This window comes from Ranitomeya imitator, chromosome 3 (genome assembly GCF_032444005.1).
Source record: "Ranitomeya imitator isolate aRanImi1 chromosome 3, aRanImi1.pri, whole genome shotgun sequence".
In the NCBI taxonomy this organism is placed as follows: Eukaryota; Metazoa; Chordata; class Amphibia; order Anura; family Dendrobatidae; genus Ranitomeya; species Ranitomeya imitator.
Window position 1 is genome coordinate 838,494,579 of NC_091284.1, and position 19,522 is coordinate 838,514,100.

At 51.7% G+C, this 19,522-nt stretch overlaps 1 protein-coding gene across 3 annotated transcripts in view; it reads right to left on the bottom strand.

The window, feature by feature from the left end:
- LOC138671411 (protein sel-1 homolog 3-like) overlaps window positions 1-19,522 on the bottom strand; it is a 564,245-nt gene that overhangs the window by 271,369 nt on the left and 273,354 nt on the right. For all 3 annotated transcript variants that reach the window (XM_069759567.1, XM_069759569.1, XM_069759568.1), the window contains exons 13-14: window positions 5,492-5,632; window positions 4,372-4,434 (exon numbers count right to left, since the gene is read on the bottom strand). In XM_069759567.1, the coding sequence (XP_069615668.1) occupies window positions 4,372-4,434; window positions 5,492-5,632 (204 nt within the window). The remainder of the gene's footprint in view (window positions 1-4,371; window positions 4,435-5,491; window positions 5,633-19,522) is intronic.

Consider the following 19,522-nt stretch of genomic DNA (forward strand, 5'->3'; position numbering starts at 1 on the left):
GTCACTCCGCGGGGTGGGATGGCTGAGGAACCCCTAACAGGAGAAAGCATCGGTGCTCAAGAAAATGGGGAGGTGCATGGGAACCGTGAGAAAGGTGATGCCATGCAATTGACCAGTGCCACCAAGGAAGGTAACTGGCCCATAAGTAGCAATGCTCCTAGAATGATGGGGGTGGATGGGGAGGTAGAGCCCATAGCAGCGCCGGCTGATGGGTCTGTGGAAATCCCCAGGGAAACAGCCTACGTAGCTGCTGTCACCCGCAGTCAGAGTGCCCAGAACGCAGATAACGTCCTGGCTTCTGGACCCTCTTCAGTCACCGTTGTGACTGAACCAGAGATGGACCCAGAGCAGGTCCCAGAGGGTTTCCGTGGGGAAGGGACCCTGAAGTCGCTTCTGGCTTTACCTAGCCAGGAGTTCCAGGCCGCTCTGCGCTCAGATGCGAGCCTAGAGAGTTTGAGACAACTTGCCGAGACGCCCACCTCCGTGACTGATAAGGAGAGGGTGTTCTGGGAGCGAGGGAGGTTGTACCGGGAGACAGTGCCCATAAAATCGCAAAAAGGAGTGGTTGAGGGAAAGACAGCTGGTCGTCCCGCAGCAATTCCGGAGTGAGTTGTTGCGGATTGCCCATGAGATCCCGCGACACTTGGGGATCAGCAAAACTAAGGCCCGGCTGTCTCAACACTTCTATTGGCCCAAGATGGGGACAGATGTTTCAAACTACTGCCGCTCCTGTATCACCTGTCAAAGAGTGGGGAAAGCGGGGCCTGCTCTTAAGGCTCCCCTGATCCCTTTGCCAGTGATAGAGGAGCCTTTCCAGAGGATCGCGGTGGAAATTGTGGGCCCGCTGGCCGTCCAGAGCAGCTCTGGAAGGCAATACATCCTCACTGTGGTAGACTACGCTACCACGTACCCAGAGGCAGTGGCTCTGTCCTCAACTAGGACAGATAAGGTGGTGGATGCACTGTTGGCTATCTTTTCACGGGTGGGATTTCCCAGGGAGATGCTTACTGATCAAGGGACCCAATTCATGTCTCGCCTAATGGAGGCGCTCTGTAAGAAAATGCAGGTGAAGCATCTGGTATCAAGTGCGTATCACCCACAGACCAATGGCTTGTATGAGCGCTTCAATGGTACCCTAAAACAGATGTTACGCATGCTGGTTGAGACCCAAAGACGCGACTGGGTGCGGTACCTCCAGGCGAGTCCGGGGACATCTTGGGTTGGTAAGGGAATCCTGGGAAGAGGAGCCAAATCCTTCTGAAGTGTCCATAGTGGAGTATGTCATGCGCTTCCATGACAAGATGCAGACCTTGACACAGTGGTGCATGACAACATGACGCAGGCTGATCAGAAGCACTGGTACGGCCAGAACGCCCGGGAGCGGACCTACCATGTGGGTCAAAAGGTGTGGGTGCTGGTCCCCGTACCAAAGGATAAGCTTCAGGCAGCCTGGGAAGGCCCGTAAGTCGTCCACCAACAGCTCAACCCGGTCACTTATGTGGTCACACTTGACCACACTCGGGGTAGGCAAAAGGCCTTTTACGTCAACATGATGAAGGCTCATCACGAACGTGAACCTTTCGTCCTACCAGTCGGCAGCCTGACCGAAGACGGGGAGGAAAACCCCCTCCTGGACATGCTGACCCAAACAAAGGCCAGTGAGTCCATTGAGGACGTGGAGGTAAGCGCCTCGCTAACCGAACACCAGCGGTTGCAGTTGCGGACCAAGGTGGAATCCTTCCGGGCCGTGTTCTCCAACCGACCTGGAAGGACTGAGTTAGTGATCCACGAGGTGGACACCGGGAATCATGCCCCAGTACGGCGAACACCCTAACGAATCTCCGACGAGGTGCAGCAGGTTATGCGCCAGGAGATTGATGAGATGTTACAGCTGGGGGTGATTCAATGGTCAAAGAGCGCATGGGCCTCATCTGTAGTTCTCGTGCCAAAGAAGGATTGGACCACTCGGTTCTGCGTGGACTACAGGGGGCTCAACACCATTACAGCCTCTGACGCGCACCCAATGCCGCGCTTCGAAGAGCTGCTTGAGAAGTTAGCTGGCGCAAAATACCTGACCATAGTGGATCTGAGTCGAGGATACTGGCAGATTCCCCTGAGCCCCGAGGCGCAGGAGAAGTCCTCCTTTATGACACCATTCAGACTGTACGAGTCCACGGTCATGCCCTTTGGCATGAAGAATGCCCCTGCCACTTTCCAGCGGATGGTCAACCACCTGCTTCAGGGACTGGAGAAGTACACGGTGGCATACCTGGATGACCTTGCCATCTTCAGTCCCTCCTGGGACGAACACCTGCAGCATCTCGAGGAGTTGCTCAGGTGACTTCACAAGCCGGTATGACCATCAATCCGGAAAGTGCCAGATGGGCATGAGAGGTCCACTTCCTGGAGCACTGGGTAGGTGGGAAGACCATAAAGCCAGAGCCGGGGAAAGTGGATGCCATCCTGTCCTGGCCAACCCCCAGGACCAAGAAGCAGGTGATGTCCTTTCTGGGCACTGCCGGGTACTATAGTAGCCTGGCAAAACCCTTGATGGACCTCACCAGGAAGAAGCTACCCCATATCGTCAACTGGACAGATGGCTGTGAGGGGGCCTTCCAGGCATTGAAAACAGCATTGTGCAACACCCCTGTGTTGAAAGCAGTTGACAGTAGTCGACCGTTCTTGGTGCAGACCGACGCCAGTTTGGCCTCGGTGCTGTGCTCAGCCAGGTTGACTCGGAGGACCAAGAACACCCCGTGTTGTACCTGAACCGGAAACTTCTGCTGAAGGAAGTGGCCTACTCCACCATCGAGAAGGAGTGCCTGGCCATAGTCTGGGCCCTGCAACGCCTGCAGCCCTACTTGTAAGGCCGCACCTTCTCTGTGTTGACCGACCACAACCCTCTGCGCTGGCTATACGCCATGTGTGGAACCAACGGAAGTTTACTACGCTGGAGCCTTGCCCTCCAGCAGCATGATTTTAGCATCGAGCACAAACGGGCAGAAAACATGGCAATGCAGATGGGTTTTCCCGCCAGGATGAAGCTGCTGAGGTTTGCATGGAGGAGTACCGAGAGGTTCTGCCTCCGTAGCGCAGTCCAAAAGGGGGAGGTGTCACAATAATGCCAAAAATGCCATATTATATTGTGAGTTTAGTTTCAGAATGACATGGCTTTCTACACACATGATGCAGCTGTGACCCCCCTTCCTCCCCCCCCTCTGCATTCCTCCACCCAAAGGCAAAGCCTAGAGCAGCAGCACTGAGTAACTTGAAACTAGGGTGTGAGCAGGGTGTGGCTTTAAACTGCAGGTGACCAATCCTGCAAAGCCACCCATTGTTCCTTCCCTCTCACTCAGGAATGCCTTTGTCTGAGACTTTGGAAAAACGTAAATAACTATCAGATCAGTACATATCATTAACCAGCCCTTTAGTGATGTCACAAGCTCAGAAGTATAAGTCACTATACTCTTAGCCCAGCCTTCAGTCTTGGCCCGGGAAGTGATCTAACGCCAGCTTGGCAAAGCTGTTCCATGCATCGGGATGTATTTATCCTCCTAAGCCACAGGCCAGCCAAGATGATACCATGATATAACCTGTAAGTTCTCTTTTCAACGCTAATCATATTTTATTTTGTAATCTGTAATGTATATACGAATTGTCTCCTTTCTAATATCTTTTTATCCCTTGTAAACACTGTCTAATTTTTCATGGAGTAAAGTATTTAATTGCTAGCTTGTCTCTTTTGCTCTATACGACTGTGTGTCCTCTGAAGTTAATTGTGCTACTGATTTGGGTTGGCTCCGGACCCGTTAATCGGAGCTGGTGGCAGCATACTTTGTGCGATTGGGAATCTTTGCAGCGACGGCGGCGTTAATAATTATTGTTCCCACCTGCGTGGGAGTGGTTATATTGTTCTCGCTGCAGTGTTCCCAATAGCCAGTACACAGCAGGCAGCCTTTCTGGCGACCAATTATTCTAGGTGCAGTACCTAGTCTGACCTGAGGGTAAGGGGGGCGCCAGAGAGCTGCAAGTTTCAAATTGGAACTAGTAAGTGGGATATAGATAAATCCCCTTCTGAAGGAACCAGGGGCAACCAAACAACCCCGGTTTGTGACAAATTGGTGTGAGTGGTGGGAACGAAAAAGATATCCTCCCCGGGATCCCTGACACAGTGGTGGGATCCATGACCTATTGTTGGCAGCATGGTGTGAACCGTGACAGAAGTGCACGGTGGGATCTGAGCTGCTCGTCTAGCTACTATATGCTAAACCTTTATCACATGACCATTGATACAAACATTTAGAGATGATGGAATCCTTAATGATTGACTCCATCACATTATGTACAATGTACCCGAAGGAGTTGTCTCACCATCTCAGCTGCCTTCCTCAGGAAATCCAGTGCCTTAGAGATGTTCTGCTTCACTCCCTGACCCTGCAAGAAACATCCAAAAGAAATCACCAGAGAAGGAAGAAGAGAAAGATCCGCAACGAGATGGAGACAACGAACAAGGACCAAGAACAAGGACGTCCTGGACCCTGCTCTGGGCTCATAAAAATCTGCCCCTGATCATACGGACTAGAGCTCCGAACACCCTCTCTGGAGGGTCATAGGGCCAGAAAACAGAGAAATACTGCATCAACAGAGCAAGGATGGGTGCTCCACATCTTACCACCAAAACTATATCCAGGGGAGCAATATATGCCGCTTATTGATGGCACTGCTGTATGTCACTAATATATGCCTCTTATTGATGGCACTGCCGTGTGTCACTAATATATGCCTCTTATTGATGGCACTGCCGTGTGTCACTAATATATGCCTCTTATTGATGGCACTGCTGTATGTCACTGTATAGTGATACTTTCTAGTTGACACTGTGGGGCCATTTGGGCATGGTATGTCAGTATTATGTATGGCAGTATTATGTAGAACCTACATGGCACTGTTATTTGGCATTCTATGTTATAGCTGACCCGTTGTAACCAGGTGGCTGTTGTGACCGTTTTTGCTTGAATTTTATTCCCGCTGTTCCCTTGATTATTACTTTATAATCCTCCATACAGAGCCAAAGATATTGACTGTATATAAAGTGCTATTTTTTGTAGTCATTCCGAGGGGGTGTGTTTTTGAGCGTAATTATACAGACCCGCCCCAGAGGATCTTGTAAGCCATGACCAAAATGAGTATCACTAAATAAAATGGCTCAGATCTCTGGAACCGTATGGCAGATCTAGAAAAAAAAAATAACAGAAAACTCAGGGGAACCGTGAGAGCAAAATTAGGACAAATACTGCCCCCCCTTCTGACAGGTCCCCTTAGTCCGTACACAGAGCCGTGTTATTTAGGCATTATATTGTGTGATGTCGCGGTGCACTGAGCTGAAATGTGGCATTATATGTAGGTGCAATATAATATAATCCAACGCTTACTGTAGGACGATAGTTGGGATATTGAAAGGAAAGAACGGGACAGAGGAGCTTGCACTCACCCTCAGTAACACCACCCCATAGTCATACATCATCACAGGGTTCTTCATCTCCATGGCCCCCTTCTCATAGAACTTCACTGCCGCCTCAGGATTGGAGGAGATCCCCTGCTGACCCCAGAAGAGCATCCGGCTGACGGCGTGCTGGCGAGATACAAAAGCGAGAGTCAGTGAGCACTGCCATACAAGTGTTACCGGCCGTGTATGTGCTGCCCGACCATAAACATGTCCTCCTCCCATACAAGTGTTACCGGCCGTGTATGTGCTGCCCAGCCATAAACATGTCCTCCTCCCATACAAGTGTTACCGGCCGTGTATGTGCTGCCCAGCCATAAACATGTCCTCCTCCCATACAAGTGTTACCGGCCGTGTATGTGCTGCCCGACCATAAACATGTCCTCCTCCCATACAAGTGTTACCGGCCGTGTATGTGCTGCCCAGCCATAAACATGTCCTCCTCCCATACAAGTGTTACCGGCCGTGTATGTGCTGCCCGACCATAAACATGTCCTCCTCCCATACAAGTGTTACCGGCCGTGTATGTGCTGTCCGACCATAAACATGTCCTCCTCCTATACAAGTGTTACCAGCCGTGTATGTGCTGCCCGACCATAAACATGTCCTCCTCCAATACAAGTGTTACCGGCCGTGTATGTGCTGCCCGACCATAAACATGTCCTCCTCCCATACAAGTGTTACCGGCCGTGTATGTGCTGTCCGACCATAAACATGTCCTCCTCCCATACAAGTGTTACCGGCCGTGTATGTGCTGTCCGACCATAAACATGTCCTCCTCCCATACAAGTGTTACCGGCCGTGTATGTGCTGCCCGACCATAAACATGTCCTCCTCCTATACAAGTGTTACCGGCCGTGTATGTGCTGTCCGACCATAGACATGTCCTCCTCCCATACAAGTGTTACCGGCCGTGTATGTGCTGCCCGACCATAAACATGTCCTCCTCCCATACAAGTGTTACCAGCCGTGTATGTGCTGCCCGACCATAAACATGTCCTCCTCCCATACAAGTGTTACCGGCCGTGTATGTGCTGCCCGATCATAAACATGTCCTCCTCCTATACAAGTGTTACCGGCAGTGTATGTGCTGTCCGACCATAAACATGTCCTCCTCCTATACAAGTGTTACCGGCCGTGTATGTGCTGCCCAGCCATAAACATGTCCTCCTCCCATACAAGTGTTACCGGCCGTCTATGTGCTGCCCGACCATAAACATGTCCTCCTCCTATACAAGTGTTACCGGCCGTGTATGTGCTGTCCGACCATAAACATGTCCTCCTCCCATACAAGTGTTACCGGCCGTGTATGTGCTGCCCGACCATAAACATGTCCTCCTCCTATACAAGTGTTACCGGCCGTGTATGTGCTGTCCGACCATAAACATGTCCTCCTCCTATACAAGTGTTACCGGCCGTGTATGTGCTGCCCGACCATAAACATGTCCTCCTCCCATACAAGTGTTACCGGCCGTGTATGTGCTGCCCGACCATAAACATGTCCTCCTCCCATACAAGCGTTACCGGCCGTGTATGTGCTGCCCGACCATAAACATGTCCTCCTCCTCCCATACAAGTGTTACCGGCCGTGTATGTGCTGCCCGACCATAAACATGTCCTCCTCCTATACAAGTGTTACCGGCCGTGTATGTGCTGTCCGACCATAAACATGTCCTCCTCCTCCCATACAAGTGTTACCGGCTGTGTATGTGCTGCCCGACCATAAACATGTCCTCCTCCTATACAAGTGTTACCGGCCGTGTATGTGCTGCCCGACCATAAACATGTCCTCCTCCCATACAAGTGTTACCGGCCGTGTATGTGCTGCCCGACCATAAACATGTCCTCCTCCCATACAAGTGTTACCGGCCGTGTATGTGCTGCCCGACCATAAACATGTCCTCCTCCTATACAAGTGTTACCGGCCGTGTATGTGCTGTCCGACCATAAACATGTCCTCCTCCTCCCATACAAGTGTTACCGGCCGTGTATGTGCTGCCCGACCATAAACATGTCCTCCTCCTATACAAGTGTTACCGGCCGTGTATGTGCTGCCCGGCCATAAACATGTCCTCCTCCCATACAAGTGTTACCGGCCGTGTATGTGCTGCCCGACCATAAACATGTCCTCCTCCCATACAAGTGTTACCGGCCGTGTATGTGCTGCCCGACCATAAACATGTCCTCCTCCCATACAAGTGTTACCGGCCGTGTATGTGCTGTCCGACCATAAACATGTCCTCCTCCTATACAAGTGTTACCTGCCGTGTATGTGCTGTCCGACCATAAACATGTCCTCCTCCTATACAAGTGTTACCGGCCGTGTATGTGCTGCCCGACCATAAACATGTCCTCCTCCTATACAAGTGTTACCGGCCGTGTATGTGCTGTCCGACCATAAACATGTCCTCCTCCTCCCATACAAGTGTTACCGGCCGTGTATGTGCTGCCCGGCCATAAACATGTCCTCCTCCCATACAAGTGTTACCGGCCGTGTATGTGCTGTCCGACCATAAACATGTCCTCCTCCCATACAAGCGTTACCGGCCGTGTATGTGCTGTCCGACCATAAACATGTCCTCCTCCCATACAAGCGTTACCGGCCGTGTATGTGCTGCCCGACCATAAACATGTCCTCCTCCCATACAAGTGTTACCGGCCGTGTATGTGCTGCCCGACCATAAACATGTCCTCCTCCCATACAAGTGTTACCGGCCGTGTATGTGCTGCCCGACCATAAACATGTCCTCCTCCTATACAAGTGTTACCGGCCGTGTATGTGCTGTCCGACCATAAACATGTCCTCCTCCTATACAAGTGTTACCGGCCGTGTATGTGCTGCCCGACCATAAACATGTCCTCCTCCTCCTATACAAGTGTTACCGGCCGTGTATGTGCTGCCCGGCCATAAACATGTCCTCCTCCTATACAAGTGTTACCGGCCGTGTATGTGCTGCCCGACCATAAACATGTCCTCCTCCTCCTATACAAGTGTTACCGGCCGTGTATGTGTTGTCCGACCATAAACATGTCCTCCTCCCATATAAGTGTTACCGGCCGTGTATGTGCTGCCCGACCATAAACATGTCCTCCTCCCATACAAGTGTTACCGGCCGTGTATGTGTTGTCCGACCATAAACATGTCCTCCTCCCATATAAGTGTTACCGGCCGTGTATGTGCTGCCCGACCATAAACATGTCCTCCTCCCATACAAGTGTTACCGGCCGTGTATGTGCTGCCCGACCATAAACATGTCCTCCTCCCATACAAGTGTTACCGGCCGTGTATGTGCTGTCCGACCATAAACATGTCCTCCTCCTATACAAGTGTTACCGGCCGTGTATGTGCTGCCCGACCATAAACATGTCCTCCTCCCATACAAGTGTTACCGGCCGTGTATGTGCTGTCCGACCATAAACATGTCCTCCTCCTATACAAGTGTTACCGGCCGTGTATGTGCTGCCCGACCATAAACATGTCCTCCTCCCATACAAGCGTTACCGGCCGTGTATGTGCTGTCCGACCATAAACATGTCCTCCTCCCATACAAGTGTTACCGGCCGTGTATGTGCTGCCCGACCATAAACATGTCCTCCTCCCATACAAGTGTTACCGGCCGTGTATGTGCTGCCCGACCATAAACATGTCCTCCTCCCATACAAGTGTTACCGGCCGTGTATGTGCTGCCCGACCATAAACATGTCCTCCTCCTCCCATACAAGTGTTACCGGCCGTGTATGTGCTGTCCGACCATAAACATGTCCTCCTCCCATACAAGTGTTACCGGCCGTGTATGTGCTGTCCGACCATAAACATGTCCTCCTCCCATACAAGTGTTACCGGCCGTGTATGTGCTGTCCGACCATAAACATGTCCTCCTCCCATACAAGCGTTACCGGCCGTGTATGTGCTGTCCGACCATAAACATGTCCTCCTCCCATACAAGCGTTACCGGCCGTGTATGTGCTGCCCGACCATAAACATGTCCTCCTCCCATACAAGTGTTACCGGCCGTGTATGTGCTGTCCGACCATAAACATGTCCTCCTCCCATACAAGTGTTACCGGCCGTGTATGTGCTGTCCGACCATAAACATGTCCTCCTCCTATACAAGTGTTACCGGCCGTGTATGTGCTGCCCGACCATAAACATGTCCTCCTCCCATACAAGTGTTACCGGCCGTGTATGTGCTGTCCGACCATAAACATGTCCTCCTCCCATACAAGCGTTACCGGCCGTGTATGTGCTGTCCGACCATAAACATGTCCTCCTCCCATACAAGTGTTACCGGCCGTGTATGTGCTGCCCGACCATAAACATGTCCTCCTCCCATACAAGTGTTACCGGCCGTGTATGTGCTGCCCGACCATAAACATGTCCTCCTCCCATACAAGTGTTACCGGCCGTGTATGTGCTGCCCGACCATAAACATGTCCTCCTCCTCCCATACAAGTGTTACAGGCCGTGTATGTGCTGTCCGACCATAAACATGTCCTCCTCCCATACAAGTGTTACCGGCCGTGTATGTGCTGTCCGACCATAAACATGTCCTCCTCCTCCCATACAAGTGTTACCGGCCGTGTATGTGCTGCCCGACCATAAACATGTCCTCCTCCTCCCATACAAGCGTTACCAGCCGTGTATGTGCTGTCCGACCATAAACATGTCCTCCTCCCATACAAGTGTTACCGGCCGTGTATGTGCTGCCCGACCATAAACATGTCCTCCTCCCATACAAGTGTTACCGGCCGTGTATGTGCTGCCCGACCATAAACATGTCCTCCTCCCATACAAGTGTTACCGGCCGTGTATGTGCTGCCCGACCATAAACATGTCCTCCTCCTCCCATACAAGTGTTACCGGCCGTGTATGTGCTGTCCGACCATAAACATGTCCTCCTCCCATACAAGTGTTACCGGCCGTGTATGTGCTGCCCGACCATAAACATGTCCTCCTCCCATACAAGTGTTACCGGCCGTGTATGTGCTGTCCGACCATAAACATGTCCTCCTCCTCCCATACAAGTGTTACCGGCCGTGTATGTGCTGTCCGACCATAAACATGTCCTCCTCCTCCCATACAAGTGTTACCGGCCGTGTATGTGCTGCCCGACCATAAACATGTCCTCCTCCTCCCATACAAGCGTTACCGGCCGTGTATGTGCTGTCCGACCATAAACATGTCCTCCTCCCATACAAGTGTTACCGGCCGTGTATGTGCTGTCCGACCATAAACATGTCCTCCTCCCATACAAGTGTTACCGGCCGTGTATGTGCTGTCCGACCATAAACATGTCCTCCTCCTCCCATACAAGTGTTACCGGCCGTGTATGTGCTGTCCGACCATAAACATGTCCTCCTCCTCCCATACAAGTGTTACCGGCCGTGTATGTGCTGTCCGACCATAAACATGTCCTCCTCCTCCCATACAAGTGTTACCGGCCGTGTATGTGCTGTCCGGCCATAAACATGTCCTCCTCCTATACAAGTTTTACCGGCCGTGTATGTGCTGCCCGACCATAAACATGTCCTCCTCCTCCTATACAAGTGTTACCGGCCGTGTATGTGCTGCCCGACCATAAACATGTCCTCCTCCCATACAAGTGTTACCGGCCGTGTATGTGCTGTCCGGCCATAAACATGTCCTCCTCCTATACAAGTGTTACCGGCCGTGTATGTGCTGTCCGACCATAAACATGTCCTCCTCCTATACAAGTGTTACCGGCCGTGTATGTGCTGCCCGACCATAAACATGTCCTCCTCCCATACAAGCGTTACCGGCCGTGTATGTGCTGTCCGGCCATAAACATGTCCTCCTCCTCCTATACAAGTGTTACCGGCCGTGTATGTGCTGCCCGACCATAAACATGTCCTCCTCCCATACAAGTGTTACCGGCCGTGTATGTGCTGTCCGGCCATAAACATGTCCTCCTCCTATACAAGTGTTACCGGCCGTGTATGTGCTGTCCGACCATAAACATGTCCTCCTCCTATACAAGTGTTACCGGCCGTGTATGTGCTGCCCGACCATAAACATGTCCTCCTCCCATACAAGCGTTACCGGCCGTGTATGTGCTGTCCGACCATAAACATGTCCTCCTCCCATACAAGTGTTACCGGCCGTGTATGTGCTGCCCGACCATAAACATGTCCTTCTCCTATACAAGTGTTACCGGCCGTGTATGTGCTGCCCGACCATAAACATGTCCTCCTCCCATACAAGTGTTACCGGCCGTGTATGTGCTGCCCGACCATAAACATGTCCTCCTCCTATACAAGTTTTACCGGCCGTGTATGTGCTGCCCGACCATAAACATGTCCTCCTCCTATACAAGTGTTACCGGCCGTGTATGTGCTGCCCGACCATAAACATGTCCTCCTCCTATACAAGTGTTACCGGCCGTGTATGTGCTGCCCGACCATAAACATGTCCTCCTCCTATACAAGTGTTACTGGCCGTGTATGTGCTGCCCGATCATAAACATGTCCTCCTCCTCCTATACAAGTGTTACCGGCCGTGTATGTGCTGCCCGACCATAAACATGTCCTCCTCCTATACAAGTGTTACCGGCCGTGTATGTGCAGTCCGACCATAAACATGTCCTCCTCCTATACAAGTGTTACCGGCCGTGTATGTGCTGCCCGACCATAAACATGTCCTCCTCCTATACAAGTGTTACCGGCCGTGTATGTGCTGTCCGATCATAAACATGTCCTCCTCCTCCCATACAAGCGTTACCGGCCGTGTATGTGCTGCCCGACCATAAACATGTCCTCCTCCATACAAGTGTTACCGGCCGTGTATGTGCTGTCCGACCATAAACATGTCCTCCTCCCATACAAGTGTTACCGGCCGTGTATGTGCTGCCCGACCATAAACATGTCCTCCTCCTCCTATACAAGTGTTACCGGCCGTGTATGTGCTGCCCGACCATAAACATGTCCTCCTCCCATACAAGTGTTACCGGCCGTGTATGTGCTGTCCGACCATAAACATGTCCTCCTCCCATACAAGTGTTACCGGCCGTGTATGTGCTGCCCGATCATAAACATGTCCTCCTCCCATACAAGTGTTACCGGCCGTGTATGTGCTGCCCGACCATAAACATGTCCTCCTCCCATACAAGCGTTACCGGCCGTGTATGTGCTGCCCGACCATAAACATGTCCTCCTCCATACAAGTGTTACCGGCCGTGTATGTGCTGTCCGACCATAAACATGTCCTCCTCCTATACAAGTGTTACCGGCCGTGTATGTGCTGTCCGACCATAAACATGTCCTCCTCCCATACAAGTGTTACCGGCCGTGTATGTGCTGTCCGATCATAAACATGTCCTCCTCCATACAAGTGTTACCGGCCGTGTATGTGCTGTCCGACCATAAACATGTCCTCCTCCTATACAAGTGTTACCGGCCGTGTATGTGCTGTCCGACCATAAACATGTCCTCCTCCTCCTATACAAGTGTTACCGGCCGTGTATGTGCTGCCCGGCCATAAACATGTCCTCCTCCCATACAAGTGTTACTGGCCGTGTATGTGCTGCCCGACCATAAGCATGTCCTCCTCCCATACAAGTGTTACCGGCCGTGTATGTGCTGTCCGACCATAAACATGTCCTCCTCCCATACAAGTGTTACCGGCCGTGTATGTGCTGTCCGACCATAAACATGTCCTCCTCCTATACAAGTGTTACTGGCCGTGTATGTGCTGTCCGACAATAAACATGTCCTCCTCCTATACAAGTGTTACCGGCCGTGTATGTGCTGCCCGACCATAAACATGTCCTCCTCCCATACAAGTGTTACCGGCCGTGTATGTGCTGCCCGACCATAAACATGTCCTCCTCCTATACAAGTGTTACCGGCCGTGTATGTGCTGCCCGACCATAAACATGTCCTCCTCCATACAAGTGTTACCGGCCGTGTATGTGCTGCCCGACCATAAACATGTCCTCCTCCTATACAAGTGTTACCGGCCGTGTATGTGCTGCCCGACCATAAACATGTCCTCCTCCCATACAAGTGTTACCGGCCGTGTATGTGCTGTCCGACCATAAACATGTCCTCCTCCATACAAGTGTTACCGGCCGTGTATGTGCTGTCCGACCATAAACATGTCCTCCTCCTATACAAGTGTTACCGGCCGTGTATGTGCTGTCCGACCATAAACATGTCCTCCTCCCATACAAGTGTTACCAGCCGTGTATGTGCTGTCCGACCATAAACATGTCCTCCTCCCATACAAGTGTTACCGGCCGTGTATGTGCTGCCCGATCATAAACATGTCCTCCTCCTATACAAGTGTTACCGGCCGTGTATGTGCTGTCCGACCATAAACATGTCCTCCTCCTATACAAGTGTTACTGGCCGTGTATGTGCTGCCCGATCATAAACATGTCCTCCTCCCATACAAGTGTTACCGGCCGTGTATGTGCTGCCCGACCATAAACATGTCCTCCTCCTCCCATACAAGTGTTACCGGCCGTGTATGTGCTGTCCGACCATAAACATGTCCTCCTCCCATACAAGTGTTACCGGCCGTGTATGTGCTGCCTGACCATAAACATGTCCTCCTCCTATACAAGTGTTACCGGCCGTGTATGTGCTGCCCGACCATAAACATGTCCTCCTCCATACAAGTGTTACCGGCCGTGTATGTGCTGCCCGACCATAAACATGTCCTCCTCCTATACAAGTGTTACCAGCCGTGTATGTGCTGCCCGACCACAAACATGTCCTCCTCCTATACAAGTGTTACCGGCCGTGTATGTGCTGTCCGACCATAAACATGTCCTCCTCCTATACAAGTGTTACTGGCCGTGTATGTGCTGCCCGATCATAAACATGTCCTCCTCCCATACAAGTGTTACCGGCCGTGTATGTGCTGCCCGACCATAAACATGTCCTCCTCCTATACAAGTGTTACCGGCCGTGTATGTGCTGTCCGACCATAAACATGTCCTCCTCCTATACAAGTGTTACCGGCCGTGTATGTGCTGCCCGACCATAAACATGTCCTCCTCCTCCTATACAAGTGTTACCGGCCGTGTATGTGCTGTCCGACCATAAACATGTCCTCCTCCCATACAAGTGTTACCGGCAGTGTATGTGCTGCCCGGCCATAAACATGTCCTCCTCCCATACAAGTGTTACCGGCCGTGTATGTGCTGCCCGACCATAAACATGTCCTCCTCCTATACAAGTGTTACCGGCCGTGTATGTGCTGCCCGACCATAAACATGTCCTCCTCCTATACAAGTGTTACTGGCCGTGTATGTGCTGTCCGACCATAAACATGTCCTCCTCCCATATAAGTGTTACCGGCCGTGTATGTGCTGCCCGACCATAAACATGTCCTCCTCCTATACAAGCGTTACCGGCCGTATATGTGCTGCCCGATCATAAACATGTCCTCCTCCTCCCATATAAGTGTTACCGGCCGTGTATGTGCTGTCCGACCATAAACATGTCCTCCTCCTATACAAGCGTTACCGGCCGTATATGTGCTGCCCGATCATAAACATGTCCTCCTCCCATACAAGTGTTACTGGCCGTGTATGTGCTGTCCGACCATAAACATGTCCTCCTCCCATATAAGTGTTACCGGCCGTGTATGTGTTGTCCGACCATAAACATGTCCTCCTCCTATACAAGTGTTACCGGCCGTGTATGTGCTGTCCGACCATAAACATGTCCTCCTCCTATACAAGCGTTACCGGCCGTGTATGTGCTGTCCGACCATAAACATGTCCTCCTCCTATACAAGTGTTACCGGCCGTGTATGTGCTGTCCGACCATAAACATGTCCTCCTCCCATACAAGTGTTACAGGCCGTGTATGTGCTGTCCGGCCATAAACATGTCCTCCTCCTATACAAGTGTTACCGGCCGTGTATGTGCTGCCCGATCATAAACATGTCCTCCTCCCATACAAGTGTTACTGGCCGTGTATGTGCTGTCCGACCATAAACATGTCCTCCTCCCATATAAGTGTTACCGGCCGTGTATGTGCTGTCCGACCATAAACATGTCCTCCTCCTATACAAGTGTTACCGGCCGTGTATGTGCTGTCCGACCATAAACATGTCCTCCTCCTCCCATACAAGTGTTACCGGCCGTGTATGTGCTGCCCGACCATAAACATGTCCTCCTCCTATACAAGTGTTACTGGCCGTGTATGTGCTGCCCGACCATAAACATGTCCTCCTCCTCCCATACAAGTGTTACCGGCCGTGTATGTGCTGCCCGACCATAAACATGTCCTCCTCCCATACAAGTGTTACCGGCCGTGTATGTGCTGTCCGACCATAAACATGTCCTCCTCCCATACAAGTGTTACCGGCCGTGTATGTGCTGCCCGACCATAAACATGTCCTCCTCCTATACAAGTGTTACCGGCCGTGTATGTGCTGCCCGACCATAAACATGTCCTCCTCCCATACAAGTGTTACCGGCCGTGTATGTGCTGTCCGACCATAAACATGTCCTCCTCCTATACAAGTGTTACTGGCCGTGTATGTGCTGCCCGACCATAAACATGTCCTCCTCCTATACAAGTGTTACCGGCCGTGTATGTGCTGTCCGACCATAAACATGTCCTCCTCCTCCTATACAAGTGTTACCGGCCGTGTATGTGCTGCCCGACCATAAACATGTCCTCCTCCTATACAAGTGTTACCGGCCGTGTATGTGCTGTCCGACCATAAACATGTCCTCCTCCCATACAAGTGTTACTGGCCGTGTATGTGCTGCCCGACCATAAACATGTCCTCCTCCCATACAAGTGTTACCAGCCGTGTATGTGCTGTCCGACCATAAACATGTCCTCCTCCCATACAAGTGTTACCGGCCGTGTATGTGCTGTCCGACCATAAACATGTCCTCCTCCTCCCATACAAGTGTTACCGGCCGTGTATGTGCTGCCCGACCATAAACATGTCCTCCTCCCATACAAGTGTTACTGGCCGTGTATGTGCTGTCCGGCCATAAACATGTCCTCCTCCTCCAATACAAGTGTTACTGGCCGTGTATGTGCTGCCCGACCATAAACATGTCCTCCTCCCATACAAGTGTTACTGGCCGTGTATGTGCTGTCCGGCCATAAACATGTCCTCCTCCTATACAAGTGTTACCGGCCGTGTATGTGCTGTCCGATCATAAACATGTCCTCCTCCTATACAAGTGTTACCGGCCGTGTATGTGCTGCCCGACCATAAACATGTCCTCCTCCCATACAAGTGTTACCGGCCGTGTATGTGCTGTCCGGCCATAAACATGTCCTCCTCCTATACAAGTGTTACCGGCCGTGTATGTGCTGTCCGACCATAAACATGTCCTCCTCCTATACAAGTGTTACCGGCCGTGTATGTGCTGTCCGTCCATAAACATGTCCTCCTCCCATACAAGTGTTACCGGCCGTGTATGTGCTGTCCGACCATAAACATGTCCTCCTCCCATACAAGTATTACCGGCCGTGTATGTGCTGTCCGGCCATAAACATGTCCTCCCCCCATACAAGTGTTACTGGCCGTGTATGTGCTGCCCGACCATAAACATGTCCTCCTCCTATACAAGTGTTACCGGCCGTGTATGTGCTGCCCGACCATAAACATGTCCTCCTCCTATACAAGTGTTACCGGCTGTGTATGTGCTGCCCGACCATAAACATGTCCTCCTCCTATACAAGTGTTACCGGCCGTGTATGTGCTGCCCGACCATAAACATGTCCTCCTCCCATACAAGTGTTACCGGCCGTGTATGTGCTGCCCGGCCATAAACATGTCCTCCTCCCATACAAGTGTTACCGGCCGTGTATGTGCTGTCCGACCATAAACATGTCCTCCTCCTCCCATACAAGTGTTACCTGCCGTGTATGTGCTGCCCGGCCATAAACATGTCCTCCTCCCATACAAGTGTTACCGGCCGTGTATGTGCTGCCCGACCATAAACATGTCCTCCTCCTATACAAGTGTTACCGGCCGTGTATGTGCTGCCCGACCATAAACATGTCCTCCTCCCATACAAGTGTTACCGGCCGTGTATGTGCTGCCCGACCATAAACATGTCCTCCTCCTATACAAGTGTTACTGGCCGTGTATGTGCTGCCCGACCATAAACATGTCCTCCTCCTCCCATACAAGTGTTACCGGCCGTGTATGTGCTGCCCGACCATAAACATGTCCTCCTCCCATACAAGTGTTACCGGCCGTGTATGTGCTGTCCGGCCATAAACATGTCCTCCTCCCATACAAGTGTTACCGGCCGTGTATGTGCTGTCCGACCATAAACATGTCCTCCTCCCATACAAGTGTTACCGGCCGTGTATGTGCTGTCCGGCCATAAACATGTCCTCCTCCCATACAAGTGTTACCGGCCGTGTATGTGCTGTCCGGCCATAAACATGTCCTCCTCCCATACAAGTGTTACCGGCCGTGTATGTGCTGTCCGACTATAAACATGTCCTCCTCCTATACGAGTGATACCGGCCGTGTATGTGCTGTCCGGCCATAAACATGTCCTCCTCCCATACAAGTGTTACCGGCCGTGTATGTGCTGTCCGACCATAAACATGTCCTCCTCCTATACAAGTGATACCGGCCGTGTATGTGCTGTCCGACCATAAACATGTCCTCCTCCCATACAAGTGTTACCGGCCGTGTATGTGCTGTCCGACCATAAACATGTCCTCCTCTATACAAGTGTTACCGGCCGTGTATGTGCTGCCCGACCATAAACATGTCCTCCTCCCATACAAGTGTTACCGGCCGTGTATGTGCTGTCCGACCATAAACATGTCCTCCTCCTATACAAGTGTTACCGGCCGTGTATGTGCTGCCCGACCATAAACATGTCCTCCCCCCATACAAGTGTTACCGGCCGTGTATGTGGTGTCCGACCATAAACATGTCCTCCTCCCATACAAGTGTTACCAGCCGTGTATGTGCTGTCCGACCATAAACATGTCCTCCTCCTCCTATACAAGTGTTACCGGCCGTGTATGTGCTGTCCGACCATAAACATGTCCTCCTCCCATACAAGTGTTACCGGCCGTGTATGTGGTGTCCGACCATAAACATGTCCTCCTCCTCCTATACAAGTGTTACCGGCCGTGTATGTGCTGTCCGACCATAAACATGTCCTCCTCCCATACAAGTGTTACCGGCCGTGTATGTGCTGCCCGACCATAAACATGTCCTCCTCCCATACAAGTGTTACCGGCCGTGTATGTGCTGTCCGACCATAAACATGTCCTCCTCCCATACAAGTGTTACCGGCCGTGTATGTGCTGTCCGACCATAAACATGTCCTCCTCCTCCTATACAAGTGTTACCGGCCGTGTATGTGCTGTCCGACCATAAACATGTCCTCCTCCCATACAAGTGTTACCGGCCGTGTATGTGCTGTCCGACCATAAACATGTCCTCCTCCTATACAAGTGTTACTGGCCGTGTATGTGCTGTCCGGCCATAAACATGTCCTCCTCCTCCCATACAAGTGTTACCGGCCGTGTATGTGGTGTCCGACCATAAACATGTCCTCCTCCTATACAAGTGTTACTGGCCGTGTATGTGCTGCCCGACCATAAACATGTCCTCCTCCCATACAAGTGTTACCAGCCGTGTATGTGCTGTCCGACCATAAACATGTCCTCCTCCTATACAAGTGTTACCGGCCGTGTATGTGGTGTCCGACCATAAACATGTCCTCCTCCCATACAAGTGTTACCGGCCGTGTATGTGCTGCCCGACCATAAACATGTCCTCCTCCCATACAAGTGTTACCGGCCGTGTATGTGCTGTCCGACCATAAACATGTCCTCCTCCTAAACAAGTGTTACCGGCCGTGTAAGTGCTGTCCGACCATAAACATGTCCTCCTCCCATACAAGTGTTACCGGCCGTGTATGTGCTGCCCGATCATAAACATGTCCTCCTCCTATACAAGTGTTACCGGCCGTGTATGTGCTGTCCGACTATAAACATGTCCTCCTCCTATACAAGTGTTACCGGCCGTGTATGTGC